Source organism: Ptiloglossa arizonensis, chromosome 11, assembly GCF_051014685.1.
Source record: "Ptiloglossa arizonensis isolate GNS036 chromosome 11, iyPtiAriz1_principal, whole genome shotgun sequence".
NCBI classification, from domain to species: domain Eukaryota; kingdom Metazoa; phylum Arthropoda; class Insecta; order Hymenoptera; family Colletidae; genus Ptiloglossa; species Ptiloglossa arizonensis.
This window is the reverse complement of record NC_135058.1, coordinates 2,925,106-2,946,560: the sequence shown is the minus strand read 5'-3', so window position 1 is coordinate 2,946,560 and position 21,455 is coordinate 2,925,106. Positions and strand designations below refer to the sequence as shown.

Below are 21,455 nucleotides of genomic sequence, written 5' to 3'. Positions count from 1 at the left end.
GGCTGTGGACTTAGTAGAATGCGATTTTTATCGACCGGAATTATTACGCGTAACTTTGTTCGTTTAAATAGGGGGAGTTAATGGTCGAAGCGACGTAAATACCATTTGTCTGTGTTTATCACGGATCGATATTTGGATGTGGTGCATTTTTATTAAAAATATTCAGAAACTTTCACGGATGTTGCAGCATCTATCGTTACTAATGCGTTAATAGATTTTAACATATAGTATTATTCGCTGAAAGGTTAATGTGCTTCGACAAGGTTATATATATTATGTGTTGGCATCTTATTCTTGTTATCATAAACATACGTACATCTTTCTCGAATCGTTGTGTTGTTTGACGGATGAAAGTGTTCAAATAATTGTGCTTATGATCGATGTCGTTTGTGATATAAATTCTACCATGACGTGTTTTTGTTATGCAAAACTTAAGCAATTTACGGTTTCAAATGTATTTGTTTTATTAGGTTTATCAAGGTCATTGTTGGTTTTAAAACATCTTTGATCTACTGTTTAAAGTATTGTTTGTGAGATTTATTATATTTTACTTTAAAAATAATATATGTTAAAAGTAAAGACAAAATAAAAACTTTGACACAGCTATTCGGTTATTCGTAACATACTTAATAATTTCATTGATTGCACAAAATAAATTTGAAAAAACTTGATTTCAATATTTATTCTGTATTTCAGATATAACCGTTTAATTTAATATACACTATGTCACGTCAAAATTGTCACAAAAGAACTCCTTTTACTGGAGAAGATACCAGAATCGCTGTAAACTTAACATTAAAAAAGTTATTGGAAACTGCGGATCAAAAAGAATTAGAGTTTCCATCGTCGTATACAGCAAGAGAAAGGGAATACATTCATAAACTTGCGAACGAACTTGGATTAAAATCCAAAAGTAGAGGGTAAGTTAACAAATAATATATATTATAATCTCCTTCATTGTGTTATTAGCTTATCATTGGGCTGTGATCTCCTCTTGAAACAAGGTTTGCTCAAATTATGTTTGTATTGATGAAAAAGTAAAGAATAATAGGAGTAAACAAGGATACAGTTACAGTTGATTATTGTCTACCTTGTGACACAATGAGAGAGAAAGAAATTGTGACATAATAAAAGAAGCGACTGTATTTCAATTTTATTATAATGAAAATTATACATTTTTTCCTAACAGTAAAGGTACAAATCGCTGTTTAACGGTATATAAGAGGGAAGGGTCAACTATAGTTCAAGCTGATGCTGTAATAAAACTACAGAAGGCATCGCAACAAAGTATTTACAATTTACTACAAAGCTTTCCACTAAATCATAAAGAATGCCAGGATTTACTACCACCGATTGAACGAGAACGACCTCTTAATACAGATGGTATCAATGTTGTTTTAATATATATTTATTATACACACTTTATTTAGTTTCAAAAGTAATTATGCACTCTTTAATCTTTAGTTTCAGTGAATACAAATACTAAAGCAATGGGCAGATTAAACAACAGTGTGCCACAAATACCACAACTGAAAACCAATTTCGATGTATTAAATTTTCGTAAATCATTGCCTATTTTCAGCATTAGGGAAGATGTTCTTAATGCTTTAAATGCTAATCAAGTGGTTATAATAGGTGGTGAAACAGGTACTGGTAAAACGACACAAATACCTCAGTTTATTCTTGAGCATTGCCAACAGAGACATCAACCTTGTAGAATTATCTGTACTCAGCCAAGAAGACTGTCCGCTGTATCTGTAGCTGAAAGAGTGGCATTTGAAAGAGATGAATCAATTGGCCAAACATTCGGTTATCAAATAAGACTAGAAAGTAGAGTTGCTCCAAAAACTCTTTTAACGTATTGCACAAATGGTGTATTGCTCAGAACTCTTATGGCGGGTGATTCTGCTTTAAGTACCGTTACACACGTTATTGTAGACGAAGTTCATGAACGCGATAGATTTTGTGACTTTCTTCTGATAGCATTGAAAGACGCACTATTGAAAAATAGATCTTTAAAGCTTATACTTATGAGCGCTACATTTGATGTCAACATTTTTGTAAAATATTTTAGCAAATGCGCCGTTATTAATGTTTTGGGTAGATTGTTCGATGTGGATACGTATTATCTTGAAGATATTTTAAAAATAACTGGTTACATGACAAAAGAAATGCTTTTAAAGAGAAAAGACTTAATGAATAAAAAGGATCAACGTAAACTTTTAGAAGCTTGGACTCAATATAAACCTCAACAATCTGGATCGCATGCTATGAGTGACAGATGCTTATTGCCTGCTCCGATTTTAGCTCAACAAAACGAACCTATTCCAGAAAAAGTGAAATTAGAACCTTGGTTAATAGAAGAAATGGATAAAAGTATTTCCGATGCTTGGTTACGTGGTGGCGAAGATAATTTTGCGCAACTTTTGTACTTCATACTTTCTGAGAATGTTTCAGTAGATTATCAACATTCCACAACATCTGTAACACCACTTATGGTAGCTGCGGGTAGAGGATGTATAAATACTACCGAGCAACTTTTAAACCTCGGTGCTAATTTAAATTTACGTGCAGGCAATGAATGGACTGCGTTAGATTGGGCAAGAAAGATGAATCAAACTGAATGTGCAGAATTAATAGAAGCATATATGAAAACGTATGATTGTGCATTGCAAGACGATGCAATAACACATGCTAAAGATGTTTCACTTTCAGAGGAGGATAAACTTTTATTAGATATGTATCATCATACATTTAATGATGACAATATTAATTATGATCTTCTTTTACAATTAATTTTACATATTCATTTGAAAATGCCTGCTGGTTCTCTTTTAATATTTTTACCAGGATACGATGATATTGTGACTATGAGAGAAAAAATTAATAACGAAGAAAAGATAATGAATCAGGGTTTATGGTATAATTTATATGTGCTTCATTCGAAAATGCAAACATCTGATCAAAAGGAAGTATTTAAACCAAGTCCACAAGGAACTCGAAAAATTATTCTTTCAACAAATATAGCTGAAACAAGTATTACGATTGACGATGTTGTTTATGTCATTGACTCGGGAAAAGTTAAAGAAAAGTCATTCAATGCTATATCAGGAGTATGCACACTTAAATCTAATTGGATTTCTCAAGCTTGTGCAAAACAACGTATGGGTAGAGCAGGAAGATGTAGAAAAGGCACTTGTTACCGCTTATTCTCCTCAATTCAATACAACAGTATGCCGCCTTATCAAACTCCAGAAATTTTAAGATTACCGCTGCAAGAATTATGCTTATATGCAAAACATTTAGCTCCGGGAAATACCCCCATTGCAGAATTTTTGGATCGGGCACTGGAGCCACCCTCCAATATGGTAACAAGAAATGCAGTTCAATTGCTGAAAACTATTGATGCTCTAGATCCGTGGGAAGATCTCACCGAACTAGGAAGTCATTTACTTGATTTACCAATTGAACCACGACTTGGAAAGATGTTACTCTATGCTGTTGTTTTGAAATGCTTAGATCCAATCTTAACTATTGTGTGCAGTTTAGCATATAAGTAAGTGAAATTTTATTACCTGATTAAAATCATATTCTATAAAATAAAATAATGTTATATCGAACAATAAATTTCAGGGACCCCTTTCTGTTACCTTCACAGCCATCGCAGAAACGAGCTGCTACTGCAGCTCGTAAGAGATTTGCAACTAATACATATTCTGATCATATGGCGGTGTTACGTGCTTTTCAAAGTTGGCAAAATGCACGTGCAAGCGGCAAAGAAGGTACATTTTGTGATCAAAATTTTATTTCTGCTGCTGTAATGGAGATGGTAGTCGGGATGCGTACTCAACTTCTTGGTCAACTTCGTGCGTCTGGATTTGTTAGAGCGAGGGGACCAGGAGATATTAGAGACTTGAATTCTAATTCTGAAAATTGGGCGGTAGTGAAAGCAGCTTTAACTGCTGGCTCATACCCAAATTTAATAAGGGTAGACAGAGAACACTTACAATTACGAACACAGTATGTTATTTTGTTCCAATTTTTGTAGATACTTTTGCATAATGTAGTATTTTTTACCCAATGTTACATTTTCTAGAAAAGAGGTGAAGGTATTCTTCCATCCATCATCAACCTTAAGAGATTATCCAAAGTCGCCTAGAATGACATCTGCACAGACACACGCAGCTAATGTAGAAACTATACCTTGTGATTGGTTACTTTATGAAGAAATGACTCGTACAGGGCGTTTTTGTCATGTTAAAATGGTAACTTTAGTTAATCCATTAACAGTAGCATTGTTCTGTGGTCCAACAAGATTATCTGTAGATGTAATTTATGAAGCTGAATGTAAGTAATACTGTACTATCATTTATTTTAATATTCTTTGAAGATTTTCATACTATTGTTGCTTCGTAGCTGTACCAGAAAGTGAGTCAGATTCTGAAGTTGATGAAAGTAATGAGGGTACAATTTTCAAACTCGACGATTGGATAGTATTTAAACTTGATCCTGAAACTGCTCGATTCTTTTTACATTTAAGACAAAAGTGGAATGCCTTATTCTTAAGGCGTATGAAAACTCCGAACAAAGCTATGTCACAACTAGATGAAAAGGTAGTATCTACCATAGTAAGTGTAATTACAAATCAAGAACAAGCGTGTGGACTACAACAACCAGCTGGTATTGGTCAAAGACCACGTCCTTTAATTGTTGATTATTACCCTGCCAATGCTAGAAGAACGGATGACTTTGTAGAGGTAAATTTTCTAAAGTTTTGAACATTATACTAATTTTTAACGATTTGTACATTAATATAAAATGTACTCTTTTTTTTTTTTAGAGAAATTTTTAAATGTGGATAGAAGAAGACTATTTTATTATTTGTAATTTATAAGAAATATTTCATTCTCTTGGTTCCTATGTGTAACTCGTTGCAAAATCGCAATGGTATTTTTGTTTTTAGATAAACTTCATGAAAGTTGAATAGATTGCGTTTGAAATAGACAGGGTAAAAGAAACGAATTGCCACTGATCGTAAGACATCCATAGTTACATTCAAATGTTTACTCAGTATTAGAAAAAGCTTTGAAGTCAATCCATTTTCTCCTTGCTTGAGAAATTTAAAAAATAATGATATGTTTAATTACACTATGTATCTCTTATACATATCACTTGTTTATTATATACTAATTCTGACTATTCTAAATTAATATCAAGCACATAACAGTTTTCTTTGTAAGATTTTACAAAAGCATTCACATACATGAATTAAGTATGTTACACAGTGTTGATGAGTAATGAGAATTAATGTTAGATAAACAAATACATAACTCCATGGCTTATTGTGACATCTAGTTTTTTGTAAAGGTGCTCTTTTCTGCAATTACTTCACATTTCCAATTTACTGCCTAAATAGTGTAGAACGAACGACATGTAGGAATCATAGTAGATCTTTGTACCTTTTAAAATATGTGATATACTGTATAGTTATTAATCTTAAGTAATTTATTTACATTTTATACTGTGCATAAAGTACTTAATGTTATGATGTACTATACAGAATAATCGCACTTAAGAAAAATAATAATTTGCAAGCAAGTTAAACAAAAGAATTAAAAGCAGTTTATCATTTATTTTTATTATTGTTACAAATTTTTTTTTATTACTATTAAAGCGCAATATAAAACATTTATATGGCGTGAAAAATACTTTTGTTTAAATTTAATGCTTGCAAATCTTCAACGTCAAGTACAAATTTTATTTGTATCTTAAATATTCTGGAAGCGATAAACTACAGAAAGACTGTTTATTTTCTATATAGTGATTTAATTTATGAAGCTATTAGTAAAACGTTTAGGCAGCAATAAGGTATATGTTGATACTAACATAGTCTTTAGAATTATTGTAATAATTTTCAATGTGATAATAAAAGAGTTATACCGTAATCCATAAATATTTATTAATTTCTTTCTTATTGAACATTAGTAGGAATGTCTAGTCATTATCTTCAAATGACCTTTGTACTGTTTGCGGTAACACGAATGACGCAACGTGTACTATGAAAATATTTCTAAAAGTTGTTAACATTTACTGGTGTATCATATCTGTATTGTAATTTTTTAATTAAAATTATGCATGTTTATGAAAAAGTTAATAACGAATACTTATAAATTGCAGTATGTGTTACTAGTTTTGGATAAAGCAATTTTTATGATTTTCATTAAAATATAATCATTTTCTCTTTATAACTTTTTTTTATTCATTCAAGCTAATAAATTTAAGTGACGTGATTCAAAATTTGTATATAACCTTAAATTAGTACCACATTAAGACATTTAGGTTATTTCTTATTTTCTTTAAATATGGTTTCTAATTGAACAGTATTAATTAAATAACGTTATGAATCTCAGAATGTTTATTCTTACATTAAAACGTAATAAATTATACGATACTCGTCATCGCGTTAAAGTATTCAACATTTAAATATATTTTTTCTAAAAAAATTGAGTTTTATAGAGCATTGTATATTATTTATAATGTTTTGTAATGAAAATTAAATTAAACAATGTCATTCGTTTTTTGTAATTTTCGTCGCGTGTCAACTGCGTCAAGAGTTTTAGAGAAAACAAAAGTAGTTTATTCTAACCTATCAATGTTTATACGCTGTAAATCAGGTAAGTAAAATGAAAGTTTAATTGTCGTTCAATGTTAACGAGATATCGTTGGGATTTAATTACTATATTTTTATTGTAGACGATGTAGTTGTCACCATTGGTGATGTTTCAAAACGAGTGACATCGGCACAGAATCCTGAATACGTACCAAGAAAATATTGTAAGTTAAACAAAATTTCTTCCGTATAATTTAAGTTTTAATAATTTTATAAAAAAAGAGACTAATTAATTGATTAATATTGGAATAGTGTTAAAGGCATCTACTCAAGAGGCACTGAAACATTTAAGATGGATGCTTCAAAAGGATGTTCTATCTCAAGATATTTTTTTAACGGGTGGTCCAGGAATTAGAAGGAGAGAATTAGCTTTAGCGTTTCTCGAACTTACAGGACGTGAACTAGAATTTATTGCACTTTCGAGGGATACGACCGAAGCAGATTTGAAACAAAGAAGAGAAATTAAAGGTGGCACTGCTTATTATCATGATCAAAGTGCAGTGAGAGCCGCCACAAATGGAAGAGTTCTTATCATCGAAGGCGTTGAGAAAGCTGAACGAAATGTGCTTCCTGTTTTAAATAATTTATTAGAAAATCGTGAAATGCATTTAGAAGATGGCAGATTTCTTATTCCTGCATCGCGTTACGACAAGTTACTCGAGGTATTGATATATATGTTCAATCGTTCGACATTACCACTTTGCTGCTTTTTATAAACTTGTTTAAAATTTATGGATTATTCGTTTCAGATGCACAGTCGAGAAGAATTAGACACATGGCGGCTTGTTCGGGTTAGCGAAGACTTCAGAGTTATCGCATTAGGTTTACCATCACCACGGTATCCTGGACATCCGCTCGATCCTCCTCTTAGATCTAGATTTCAAGCCCGATATATCCCACCCCTGAGTTTTAAAGTGAGTATATTTAAATTATAAATTTAGTAAAATTATCTTGAAAGATTTATCGTATTTATTTTAATTTATACTAAAGCATCTTATTCGATTCAAAGATAATACTGTGCGAGCATTATGCGGATTAAGAAATTTATGGTTTTAAATGCTTACACATTATAGTTAATTATAGTATACCGTTGAAATTTTTCTTTGAAAATTATGAACAATGGATGTATTTTATTACGTCGAATGAAAAAAACATATACCATCTGTATATTAAAATACATAGTCAATTCACACGTTTGTACAAATATCTTTCGCTTTTTATACTTTAATAATAATAATAATTATTAAAATAATAATAATAATAATAATTATTATTATTATAGTTATTATTATCATCATCATTATTAATATTATTATTATTATTATTATTATTAAAAAATCAAAATATTCGCAAACTATTTATACAGTAACATAATACATCGTGAGTATCTAATTCATATAATCATTTTTCTGTAGAACTACATTTCTTATTAAGTATTCTATACATTATGTACCAGACGTTTCATAAAATTTGAACACAATTTGAAAGGTATGTCCAAGACACGAAATATAATAATAAAAAAAAATTCATATTTGTTGCATTCGATTTTCTCTTCGAGTTGCAGTCGTTATTACGTTTTACCAATAATTGTGTACCAAATACCGAAAAATGAGCTACCAGAAAGTATCTCGTATACACTGCAGTTTTCAATAGAACCGACTAAAATGATTCACGGGACACTGTAAACGCGTTCACAAATCAAAGTCAGCAAGATCGTACACGAGATCTCCAAGTGGCGAGCGTAAATATCCAAGTAGCTTGCCGTTATGTTCGAGAGCGTGTACTTACAGTTTCGTACCAAGAAACGAAAAAGGCGGGAAAATAGAAGTACGGTGGGGGTTCTACCCACATTGGTCTCCAGCGGTCAATTGATTTTGCCTCGATTCGACTCACCGCGGAACGAAATCGGAGCACCAAAGACCACTTTGAAATAGAAAAATAAATCGGACGATATAAAACATTTCCATATGTAACAATTTCTCATTAGTTTCGTGCGCCGAATGAATTTCCAAAGTCGTGTTAAAATTCTACCAAAGACACTTTCTGTTTGTTTCACGGTAGCAATTTCGAACCACGCACAAGTCTCACGTGACAATGCTCGGTAATTACTACCGCGGCTCGGCGAAGACAGCGGCACGTGTCACACGCTGAACTTTTACCCGATTTATGGGAACGCAACGACGTACCATCGGACATGGGGTGCGGAGGTCGCACCAACCCCTCCAGTGAGCCATCCCTTCCGGTGCTCGTTTCCTTCCTATATAAACTGGTTCGTCGCTGCGCTATGGTCACAGTCATCGCAGTTTGGATCGCGTGTTCCGAACAGCGGACGCCTGTTTGTCCTCCTATTCGAGCCGAGAGTCGATACGTCGGAACTCGACGAACGTGAAACGGTCCGCACACATCGTGTCGCTGAAAAATCTACCAACTACGCGATATAATCGAAATTCTCGCGCGTATACTCGCACACGAGAATCGTAACGACAAAGAGCGCGAAAAGCGAGAGACGCTTTTTTTTTTTAATATTATTAAACATTACGTAATACGATATCAAACGGTATAAACACGATTTACATTCGTTCCGAGAGATTCGCGATGAGTTTCTCGAGCCCTGTGCGAAATCGGTGCACGTTGGCGCGTTGATTTCAATTCTTCCACCGGTGGACGAAGAATGCCTATATGGTCGTCCTCGGAGAGACCGATATCCGTTCGCACCGTTTGGGTAGACGGTATACGACACGCGATTTTGTCACCGGACGATCCACTGCTCGATACCGAATCACGGCGACGTTCCCGCGCCTCGAGGAACAAAAATTACGGGAACGACTATCGCCAGCCCGATTCGGGCCTGGATCGTTTGAACAGCTGTTTCGCGGATTTACACGTGGTCGTCGGTAAGAACCGTTCGGAGAGCAAAACCACCTCGCAGGTGTATCGGAAATTCTCCGCTCCCCCTTATCCTCGAATGTCGACCTATCGTACAGACGGTGAGTCCTCGTCCGACGACAACGCGAGAGCGAAGAAGGATTCGCGCGATCGTCGAACGACCAAACGTGACACCGACCTCCGTCTCGATAAACCGAGTTTCAAGGATGAATCTCGCGGAAGAACGACCGACTCGCCGCTCGATTCCAATCCGCGTACGATGGAGTGCATACAAACGAATGGCGGAACTCTCGACACTTTCTGGAATCCGTTGTTCCAAAGGGTGCTCCAATGGCTGGACCTGTCCGGGAGAGGTTCGAGTCGCGATTTCGGTGACGACTCCGTGGGCAGTTCTCCCCGCGACGAAGAACGTAAATGGAGTCCCGTGAAAAGAAGGATTTCCTCGCGCTTGATCGTACGGAATTACAAGTTACACAGAGAACGTAATCGCGAACAGATCGTTAGGGAAGAGAACAAAGCGACGCAGAAGAAACTACCCAAGATAAGGTACAGGGAAGAGTGTCGCGAACACGACGAATCGGCCGCGAATCTTTTATTCTGCGATTCGGATCGCGGGAAGAGACGCCCGAAAACGGAGAAAGATAGCCAATCGGGGATCAAGGTTCAGACGCAAGAAAAAGTCTCGACGATGTGGTCACCGCCTGGACGTCGTCAGCTGCACATCGTGATGCCGAGTCTCGGCTGCGAGGAGAACGCGTCGTCCCAGGAATCGTTGGTCAACCAATAACCGCGGGAATACACGAGCAATCGTCCCCGTTCAACGTCCCTAGTTTTTCCGTAATTCCTACGAAACTTTTTACGCGTAGCGTGTCTTCGAAACGAAGATTACTTTCTAGCGTGACACGGCACGATTTCCACGTGTAAATCTCATCCGTAAGAACTGTTTTATAAGTCGACGTAGATTATACCGAACGTTTTAATGCTTCTCGCATGGTAGCGAGGTTCCTGCTGATCGAGAAATCGCGTTCGGTCTCCTAATGCTCATTTTAAGGTAATCTTAATTTTAGTCGTAGCTTTAAACGCGATTCCCGATCCGATACGATGAATCGTATTTACCAATTACGCGTTTCGAACGATATTCGTGTCCGCGTGTTTCGATTCGTACGCTGTATTGTTTTTCAATATCCACGCGCGCAGAATCGATCGAATTTTCTCTCGAAATCGTGTTTCTACATTTTCACGGTGACTCGTCGATCGAAGTTACAATAGACCGTTATTTGCGCAAGTTACTTTTCACCGACGCTCGATACATCGTGATAAATCCCATTTTATCGAGAGTCAATTCAACATCCATTATACGACGCGTGAAGAAATAAAGGGGATTGGTGCCGGCGCGAGACGTCGCGAACCACGAGTTTGCACGTTTAGCGCCGGAAATGTTTGCAAATTCGAAATGGTGAATAATAATGGTCCCGGTAAGGATCGTTTAAAGAGTCAACGTAATTGGAAAGCAAGCTGTAAAAGTCGTTTTAAAACGATGTTTCCTAACGAAACGTCGATTTCGATATTGTGTCGTAGAATTACGCGTCACGCTATTTAGTTAGCAAGATAAATTTGTTTTACACCTATGAATTTTGTTTTATGTCCGTGTACGTACAATTTTAGCGATTAATATCGGTCGATTAACACAATTCGTCTCGATATTAGCTCGATCGATAGATTTCTATATTTTCACACGCAATTGTTGTATCGCAATTGTTATATCGTAATTAGAATTGAAAACGATAGGTGTGTATCGTAAACGATACACTTGCATTGTTTTATAATCGATACAATTTGTTTCTACGGAGATAATAGTTTACAGTGTAATTTGTATTACTCGGTCGCGTTAAAATAGTTTAAACTTTGAATACCGATTGTCCAGACATCCGACTATAATTTATTATTTTCTTCGTATGGCAATGCTCGATTCGTAGTCTCAGGTACATTGAACTTCGATGGTTTATGGGAATTTTTGGATCGCGTGCCAGTATCTCGGAACAAAGGTATTAATGCCGTAATTGTTCGGCGACGTATTTCAAGAAGTTCGTAAAAGTTCGTCACTCAATGATATTTATCGCTACGTACAAGGAACAGAGTGTTGATCTTATCTTAAACTGCGATTTCTACAAGAAAGTTTACAGTTAATCGACGTTGCGGTAGTTCTATTAAATCGTTCGTTTTCTAAAAGTAATCGCAAGTGACATTAAACGCGATGTCGAAGCGTAGCGTGTAATTGAGTTTTACAGACATTTCATTAACGTTACACGAACTTCGTTCGATGCGAGAATTTGATTTATTTTATTAAATTTAACTTTTCATTAATTTTTTGAATAGATGTTCCATAGGTTCGATACTAACTGGCAACTATTAAAGAATACATCTGTGAATTATGAAATTTGTGCATATAAAGTTTTGGAGTCGTTAAACGTTGGTAGTTTAATTATTCACGAAACTGTGACAGTTCGAAGTAAATTTGTCGAAAAAATTACCTTTTCGTAGATAGAATCGGTTTAGAGTAACTCTTTCGTGTAATGTAAATTTTATTTGAGAAATGTCCTTATAGCTGTTACAGTTTCGAATAAAATTAGGGTGCCGTTAGTTACTGTGCCATCGCGTATAGTCGTACGGATTGCTAATTGTAACGCGATTGGTACATTTGCGAGCGTTCGTTAGGTTTTCTAATGTTTCGAATTACGAGCGCGATCGAAACGATAGAATAAGTTTCGAAGAATCGTACTTCAGCGTGCGATTCAAGCTCGAAATGATAGATTCGTGCAGGATTCGCGGAGGAAATTTTACGGAGTGTGTGCTTTAAAAGCTTCAACGAGTATACGTACACCCTACGTATCGATACCTGAAAAAGACTCAATGGACAAGTTTATCTTACAGCACTTGGAGGTAATCAATTTTCGAGCCACTCGGTACAAACACGAAGTTACCGCGTAAAATGTACCACAACTTTGCTGTTTCGTAGTTTAAAATTCATTATTATTTACTACCGTGCACCCGTAGGATAGTTTCGAGTATCGAGATTTATAAACTTTAAAATATCCACGTATCGCACGTGGTACGTAGCACGCTAAGTTATATTTCACGGATAAACGATAGGATAGAATCGTAAAGATCGGATTACGTTAAAAAATGCGAGCTTCCATTTGCGGGGAATGGATAACGAAGTGATAAATTTAAAGTGGGGGGGGGGGGGGGGGGGAAAGAGGAAACGATCCAAGTGGAATTGATTTCATTGAAATTTCTTTATTTTTACGGAAGTGTTTCACGAATCGTTGAGGGAATCGTATTTTCCCAGGAAACCGCGATTATCGCGTCGATGGGTCTGAGAATGCAGCTCAATTGAAACTTTTCGATGGAAATCTGTAAGCTATCTCGAGGATTCCGTGCCGAGTGGTAGTTATCCTCGGTGCTTGGCGCACGTTGGAAAGCTCTCTTGGTGCTAATCATTCGGATGGACTGTTTCAAACAAATCGTGGTGTAACATTCCGTAATGTGCGGTTGTTCACGATTATGCGGGATATGCGGTTTTCGGCCAAAACGGAAACAATGCGGATACTTTACGGAAGTAATGCAATTACAACTTCGCTCGTTTCAGAGTAGTGGACGTTGCGAATTATTAGCATTTTCTCGAAAATCGAAAGAACCGTTCGACCTGTCCCATAACCGATGCACTTGTCGTCGAAACGTTGAAACGTTTAAATAATATCGCTGCACCGTTAAAACAGAATTAAGCGCGAAGAAAGTTCTCGCGTTGTTTCAAAATCACGTTAGAAACGTTCGCATAGGTCTCTATTTTATGGGAATTATTTCGATTTTAGGATCAGTTGGAAACTTTGAGAAACTTAGTTCCAGACGTAGACGTCGCGAAATTGTCGCAATTATTATCGTGCGCACACGCTTTGGTCACGCAAGAGGCTATATCCTTGGGTCTTCCAGACTTTCCCCTAGATAATTTAACGTTGGCTGCTATTATAATGGTAAATATCACTTCTGTCTGTAGACATCGTCCACCGAACGAAACTTTGAGTCAATGTGTGCGTATTATTACAGGATAAGTGTCCACACCTGCCGGTATTCGACGTATTTTATAGATTCTATCCGTATAAATTGTTTTTGGGTAAAGAGGGGCAGACCGCGGTCGAGGATATACTTCGAACCTTTAATATTTTGGATGCATCGACGAAACATTCTAATATCGCACGACGCGTAAACGCAAACGAAAAAACGAACGATTCGTTGAACGTGACGATTGAACACGGTAACGTTAAGACAACGCTGAATGTAAGTGATGACCGATACAGACAAAGGTTAAACGATGTCACGTTTCAACGTATATTTTTTGAACAGGTTCCGTGCGGTACCAAAACGACAGATGTCGATGTGAAAAATAATAAATACGTAGAGACCAATTATCAGAATAATTTGTTGACGAGTATGCTGGAATCGCACTTGGTTTCGGACTTGTGTCTAATTGGCCCAAAGGGTTGCGGGAAGTCCACGACCGTGCAGACGTTGGCTGATTTATTGGGTTACGAAATAGAACCTGTAGTACTTTATCAGGCAAGTGTTACGTATTTGTATTTAATTTGCCCTCGAGTTGTTCTCGCGCGGAGAATAGTAATTTCCTTAAACGAATATTATTAGAAAGTTTCCCTGGAATTCAGAAACGATTCTACTACTGGCGACATTACGAACCGGGATTCTTGGAGAGTCGTGTACCTCGTACTCGAGTATGGATCGTTGTACAATTAATATAATCGTCACAATTATAACAATTAATAGTAATTATACGTTACAGCTCTTAGACTATCGATCCATCGAGTATCCAATTATTGTCTTTTTCTTGAATCGATGTTCGTCTTCTCTGTGTCGTATTTAACGCAACTACGGTAAAAAATTATCCAAACACTTGTACATCGTACGGTGTAAAAACAACGGTATTGTAGGCTTCTATGAAAATTTTTCTCCGGTGAGATAATCACGATAACGTAAGATAGAATATTAGTTCTATCGATCATAATTTGGGAGTATTCCAGACTAGAGGTATCAATTTTATTACTCGTAATACATCACGGGAAAGCTTACGAGATTGTAGTGCACTTTATTCGGATCTTCGTAAAAATAAATTTAAATACCGTGAATCGTGTAAAAAAAAAAGTCGTTTAGATCGCGGAATGAACGACGTCGAAGATCATCGTTTGTAACTCGTTTGAAACGGTTGAAATATTTTCTTAGGACATGACTTCTAGGGATTTGATACAACAACGAACTACCCTGTCGAACGGTGACACCGTTTGGAAAGATTCGCCACTGGTCGACGCGGCTCTCCACGGGAAAATGGTGGTACTGGATGGAATCAACAGGATCCATAATAGTACATTGGCGATATTGCACAGGTATCTGAATTTCGTTGCGAGGAGATTCGACGAAATGTTCGCGGCGTGTTCCGACGATTCAACGCGATTCAATTTCCAGATTGGAACACGATCGGGAGTTACAATTGCACGATGGCAAAAGACTGCTCAGGGCCGATCGTTACGACGAGATAAAGCGGGAGTACAATAAGTCCGACGCGGATTTGCGGGATTCTGGTGTGTTGCGTATCGATCCATCCTTCAGAATGATAGCTCTGGCGGAGTCACCGATAATTAATAATTCTTCGGGCCAGTGGTTAAATTCGGAGTTGCTAAGCTCGTTTCTTTTCCATGAGATGAGACCGCTCTCTAAATCCGAGGAACTTCACGTCGTACGATCGAAGGTGTTTTTATCGTCTCGTGTTCCAAGTATTAACACTTTACCGATCGGTAGAGATCGAACATCCTGTACACTTCTCACCGGTCATCGATCACTCTCGAATAAATCTTAACATCGTCTCTGTTACAGTTTGGATAGTCGCGCGGGAACGTACGGGTACATTGTGTCTCTAGAAACGTTGAATTACACGTTTGGACGTTGCTACTGTGTATATTGTTCGTTTTCTATTATTACAGGGTAGTAAAACGACCGGTATTAATAGGCTACCGGTCGGTAAAGTGTTAACGTCACGACGTCCCTTTCGCGCGCTAAAGCTTACGTTATTACAGTACGGGGAGCCGTGCGAGGCGTTGTCGAGGATCTTAGAACTGGCGCACGTGCTACGATCCTCCGGTGATTCGACTCTGCAGTCTCTGGCTGGATCCCTTAGCACGAGACAACTATTGAGAATAGCGGAACGAATGCAGAAATTTCACACGGACGATGCCCACGGTGCTGTGCAACGCGCCTGTATGGCTCGTTTCTTGCCGGCAGTGGCGAAACAGGCCCTAGAAGATTGTTGCAAACGAGTGGGTATTGTTTCAACGAAAAGCGCGGTGAGGAAGGACATCGAGTGTCGAATTATCGGGGACACCGTGCAAATTGGAAACACGGTGGTCGATCGATACACCACGAACGCTTTAACGAAAGTACCCGACATTCTGTTCTACGATGTGCCGCAGCACATCGCTCTCTTGGAGAGTTTGCTGCAGGACTTCAGTTTAGGGCAGAATCTGTTGCTGGTGGGGAACCAGGGTGTCGGCAAGAACAAAATTGTCGACAGACTGTTGCAGCTTTTAAACAGACCGCGCGAGTACGTGCAACTTCACAGGGACACGACCGTGCAAACTTTGACTCTACAACCGATGGTCAGGGATGGGAAAGTGGTGTACGAAGACTCGCCGCTTGTTCAGGCTGTTAAATTGGGCCACGTGCTCGTCGTCGACGAAGCGGACAAAGCTCCCACCCACGTTACCTGTATTTTAAAGGTACCCACCCGCGCGATTCTCAACAACGAATATGCAAACGTGTCTCCTCTCTCTATACCCTCGTTCACCTTTTTCGTTTCCAGACTTTGGTCGAATCCGGGGAAATGATACTGTCGGACGGTAGACGCATCGTTCCCTCTACAAGTTCCGTCGCACGGAATTCAAATACCATATCGCTTCACCCGGACTTTAGGATAATAGTATTGGCAAACAGGCCCGGTTTTCCATTCTTGGGGAACGACTTTTTCGGAGCTCTGGGCGATCTCTTCAGCACGCACGCGGTCGACAATCCGAGCATCGAGAACGAGATTCAACTTTTGAAGCAATACGGACCGAACGTGGACGAAAACGTAATATTCAAGCTGGTGAAAGCTTTCGGCGAGCTGAGAAATATGGCCGACCAAGGTTTGGTTTCTTATCCGTATTCGACCCGAGAAGTTGTCAACATCGTGAAACATTTGGAGGTGAGCTTTTTTAAGATTCAATTTGTCGTATCGGTAACCGGAGAGAGGTAAGGGAACACGTGTCCTCCTTTATGGAAGAATTGAAATATTTTATTTGTATGTTCACCGAATAGAAAGAAAACGGTGAATGGTAGCGTTATAAATTTTGGGGCTTTTCCCCTTTTCTTATTTCAAATTTTTGATCGCGTCACTGACTTACATCGTAACGTTTCACGCTGTTGATACTCGTTATTGTCTGTTTTCAGAAATTTCCTCAGGAGTCTTTGGCTAACGTGGTGCGAAATGTATTCGATTTCGATCGATACAGTCAAGAGGTTTTCGATACTTTAGTCTCCGTTCTTCATAAACATGGGATTCCTATTGGAACAAGTCCCACCAACGTTGCGTTAGCGAAAGAGTAAGATATTTATTTGTAAAGAAATTTTGTTAAAACGATCTTTACTACGTACGAATAAACGTGATAGTTGATTTGGATATGCGTTTTTTTATTTTCATATAACAAATTCATATTAAAACGAACATAAGCAGTGGAACTACACTTTTCCTTTTCCTTTGCAGAATATCTTTACCGGCAAACAAGATTTACGCCACTTGGAATATTTTGAACGAGCAAGAAGTTTTGCCTGTCCAAGAAAGATATATCAAGTTAAAATCGCCCGTCAGTTTGACCCAGAATATTTTGCCTTTAGATCGTATCGAAGCTAGATCAACTTTGTTCACTGAATTACAAAATTATTGGTCTATACCAATCGATGAAACCGGGGTAGTTGCAGCTTTGTCGGTTACTAAAGGTGTGAAAGGCGATGACACGGATGATAAAATTCACATTCTTACGACGAATCCTTTAAAAATCTTTACCATGAGCCCGAACTCTGATACAATTCAGGAAACTGTGATTAAAAGTTTCATAAAGCCTGAAAGGGGTAACAGACCTATGTACAAAATATCGAGCGATAACGATCGCAATATTTTGCTGCACGAAGAAACTGTAAGTGTTTTTTTTATGCAGAATTGGTTTCCCTTTAAGATTTGTACTTATTACATCGGAATATGTATTTTCAGAGTAATGTTTTGTTGTTGGTTAATTTAAATAATGGGACTGCTGGACAAATACAATTATCGTCCTTCTTCAACATGGCTTCGAGTAAAATATCAAATGCCTTCAAAAGTAAAAATTATCTCTGGAAGATGAAGACCGATTTGACGTTATCTCATAATCAAATCGTTTTTTATACGTACAATTCCGACAAAATAGAAGTAATTGATTTGCATTCTATGTCTGCTTATACCATTAATTTACCGTTTGACGTAGAGTCGGTTTTGCTACCGTCAGAGAAAAAATGGTTGATTCAAGATACGTCAAAAAATAATTATATTCTAAAGAAATCCGACGATTCGTTTCCGTGTCCAAGCGTTTTACAATATCTGGAAGAATATAGCGAGAGTAGTTTCAAAGTTGGCTCCTTTCTAAGTTGCACAACGAATAATTTGCACACTAGCGTGCTTAGTGCGGCTTTGCAAGAAAAGATTGATTCTCCAAACAGACTGATAGTGACCGATAGTACCTATGCCAGTATTGCCGTCGGATTTCCTGATTTAGATAGTACCAATGAACTTCATTTTTGGCCAAGGAGTCAGAAAAGCACAAGCTTCACGTCACCTATCATTATGGAAAGTGGAGAAATAGTTAGAACAGTTTTACCCGATGAAGTGCCTGATGATGTTTTTCCTAATAATGGAAAACATTTTGGAATCACTGGTTATTTGGAAATCGTTGATATCATGAACCATAAGTTGCGTTACGTACCCATACCGGAGTGAGTGTTTTTATATGAATTGAAAAATATTTGTCAATTGTTCTGGCATTGAGACTGTTTAATGGAAACTTCGTTCGCATTGTTGTTTAAATTTTTAGACCAGTCAATGTATCACCGATGATCCAGTGGTTGTATGCAAATAATTATCCTTTATATGCTGCATCAACATCGAATCAGAATTTGGTAACGGTAGACGCGGCTGGATGTGTGCGACTTTGGGAAACGTCCTTGGTGAATATTGAAAAATCTTTGGGAGCCTGGAGAACAATGGTAGGAAGCGACGACGAAAGATTGCAAATTACGAAAGAGAGGTATTCTGGCTTGGACGTTAGTAGCCCCAAACATGGAAAAATCGATGAAAAGAACGAACCTCATGTTGGTGGAAACACATGGGCCGGAGGAACCGGAGGTATAGGGCACATTGTTTGTATCACGAATTTTCACCACGACTTACTCGTTTAATAAAAATTTTAGGACGAGACACAGCAGGTCTTGGCGGAAAGGGTGGACCTTATCGTTTGGATGCGGGCCATACGGTGCATCAACTTAGCGACGAAGAAAAGAATGCTGTTCCGGAACACGTAAAAAAAGCTGCGAGGGAAATGGGTCTCAAAGCGTTTCAGCAACGCTTAAAGGATATTAAAATGAACGAATACGATCATAAACTCTATTCTCAATTCAGTAATCCTGTTCAGAAGCAGGTTCAAGCATTAAGAAACATAATAGGTAATATTTAATCATTATTTGTCTATTTACTCGCTAAGACATTCGATACTTTGATAACATCATATTTAAATTGATGAATACTTTGTGTATAAGTTATTTAAATAGTAAATACACTATCATAGTGTACTTTACACAATATTTCCTTTCACCTTGAAATTTGGTTCACTTTCTTGTAAATTTATTGTTAATTTTATTTGTAGGTAGTCTGCAGGCTAAAAGTAAAGAGCGCGAATGGTGTAGACATCAAACTTCCGGCGAGTTAGACGATACTAAATTAATTGAAGGATTAGCGGGCGAAAAAACGATTTATCGAAGGCGAGCAGAAAAAGAACCTGAGCTCGGTACTCCACCATCAAAGCCAAAGCGTTTGAAATTAGTAGTGGATGTATCTGGTAGCATGTATAGGTTTAATGGATACGATGGACGTCTCGATCGCGAGATGGAAGCCTGTGTTATGGTAATGGAAGCATTTAGCGGATACGAAGGAAAATTTCAGTACGATATCGTTGGTCATTCAGGAGAGGACTATCATATTGGTTTCGTCAAACACACTCAACCACCGGCGGATAATAAGCGTAGATTGGAAGTAATAAAGGTAACGAGAATTAAGAAACCACCTTGATTAAACGCCATGATTTACAGAACATAATAATTTCTTTTAGACTATGCACGCACACTCGCAGTTTTGCATGTCTGGTGATAATACCTTGGAGGCAACTCATCATGCAATCGCGAGTCTCGCGAAGGAGGATACTGACGAATCCATTGTTGTTGTATTGTCAGATGCGAATTTGGAACGTTACGGTATTCAGCCCCAACGATTTGCAAACATTCTAATGTCGAATCCGGATGTAAACGCTTTCGCCATATTTATCGGATCCTTGGGCGACCAAGCAGTTAGGTAGGCATAAATTATCTAACGTTGACCAAACAATTGTTTACTTGAAGATCAAAGTAAGAACATGTATATCGAATTTGTAGATTAACCAAGAAGATGCCCTCAGGTAGAGCGTTCGTTTGTATGGACCTTAAGGATATACCTCGAATCTTGCAACAAATATTTGCTGCTTCTTTGCTAAGCACTACGCGTTCCAATTGATATCATATGCTGGTAAATTGTACAATTTTTTCAACTATTTATAATGATAAATGAGCACATAATGTATTATAATGTATATTGAATTTATATCTGCAATCTATAAATGTATAGCTTGTAAATTATGTAAATATAAATATACTTTAAATTTTATCATTATATATATATATATATATTGTATTGTAATTGATATTATACGAAAATTTTTTGTATGAATTTGAAATTATTTATCCTCACAACTAATAGTTAAACATATTAAAGTTACGATTTATTTAATAATAATAGGTGGTAGAATTTATTTTGTACCTAAATTTTTAATTAAAAAGATTGGACGGTTGATTTGTTATATGAATATTTTAAAACTGGTTATTTCCTTTTACATTTGTTTTGAAGAAGTATATCAATAAATATTTAATAAGGATTACAAAGGAAATAATACGATAATGGTTTGAAAATGATATTAATTTTTCGTGGGTTGGTATGGCTACGCTAGTATGGATTGGAGTTAATGTATTTTCAATGTAAACGCTTTACGCTTCGAATATTCCAACATAAATTTCGACAAATTAATTTTGCACGGAAACCCGAATTTCATACGTCATCGTTAAATAAGTTCACGATTCTAGATGTAGCAACGTTTTATACATTCGCAGAAAAGTAATGATAATTGCACGAAAAAATTGTATCCCTTTCTCGTTAACCGATTAATGACGAGGATACGAAATGTACCGACGATAATCGAAACCGCACGAAGCGATTCAAAAGTGCCTTAATATATCTTCACGAGTGACGTATTTATCCGATGTAACAAAATTCAAGTTCTTTTACCGTAAAAATTTTACCAAACTACTTTCCACTGCATAAAAACTGCAGTAAAGTAAGGTTGTGAAAAACAAAAATAATACCACCTCGTATAAAGAAATCACGTATCATTTCCGAACCAATCAAAAGTTCAGTGGG

General features: G+C 37.1%; 2 protein-coding genes across 2 annotated transcripts; both read left to right on the top strand.

Moving 5' to 3' along the window:
* Window positions 1-110: 110 nt before the first annotated feature.
* On the top strand, window positions 111-5,826 carry LOC143152816 (3'-5' RNA helicase YTHDC2). The gene is made up of 8 exons (XM_076323355.1): window positions 111-263; window positions 697-920; window positions 1,190-1,383; window positions 1,465-3,556; window positions 3,634-4,020; window positions 4,097-4,347; window positions 4,417-4,757; window positions 4,841-5,826. The coding sequence occupies exons 2-8, from the start codon at window positions 724-726 to the stop codon at window positions 4,850-4,852; spliced, it is 3,474 nt and encodes a 1,157-aa protein (XP_076179470.1). The 5' UTR covers window positions 111-263; window positions 697-723; the 3' UTR covers window positions 4,853-5,826.
* A 617-nt stretch (window positions 5,827-6,443) lies between these two features.
* On the top strand, window positions 6,444-20,699 carry C12.2 (von Willebrand factor A domain-containing protein c12.2). The gene is made up of 19 exons (XM_076323269.1): window positions 6,444-6,674; window positions 6,754-6,834; window positions 6,923-7,332; window positions 7,420-7,584; window positions 13,429-13,587; window positions 13,661-13,891; window positions 13,958-14,170; window positions 14,846-15,006; window positions 15,086-15,368; window positions 15,694-16,392; window positions 16,476-16,856; window positions 17,102-17,253; window positions 17,415-17,844; window positions 17,919-18,673; window positions 18,772-19,082; window positions 19,148-19,399; window positions 19,600-19,994; window positions 20,062-20,300; window positions 20,381-20,699. Exons 1-19 carry the CDS (start codon window positions 6,566-6,568, stop codon window positions 20,496-20,498), a joined length of 5,544 nt encoding a protein of 1,847 aa, XP_076179384.1. The 5' UTR covers window positions 6,444-6,565; the 3' UTR covers window positions 20,499-20,699.
* The last annotated feature ends 756 nt before the right edge of the window (window positions 20,700-21,455 follow it).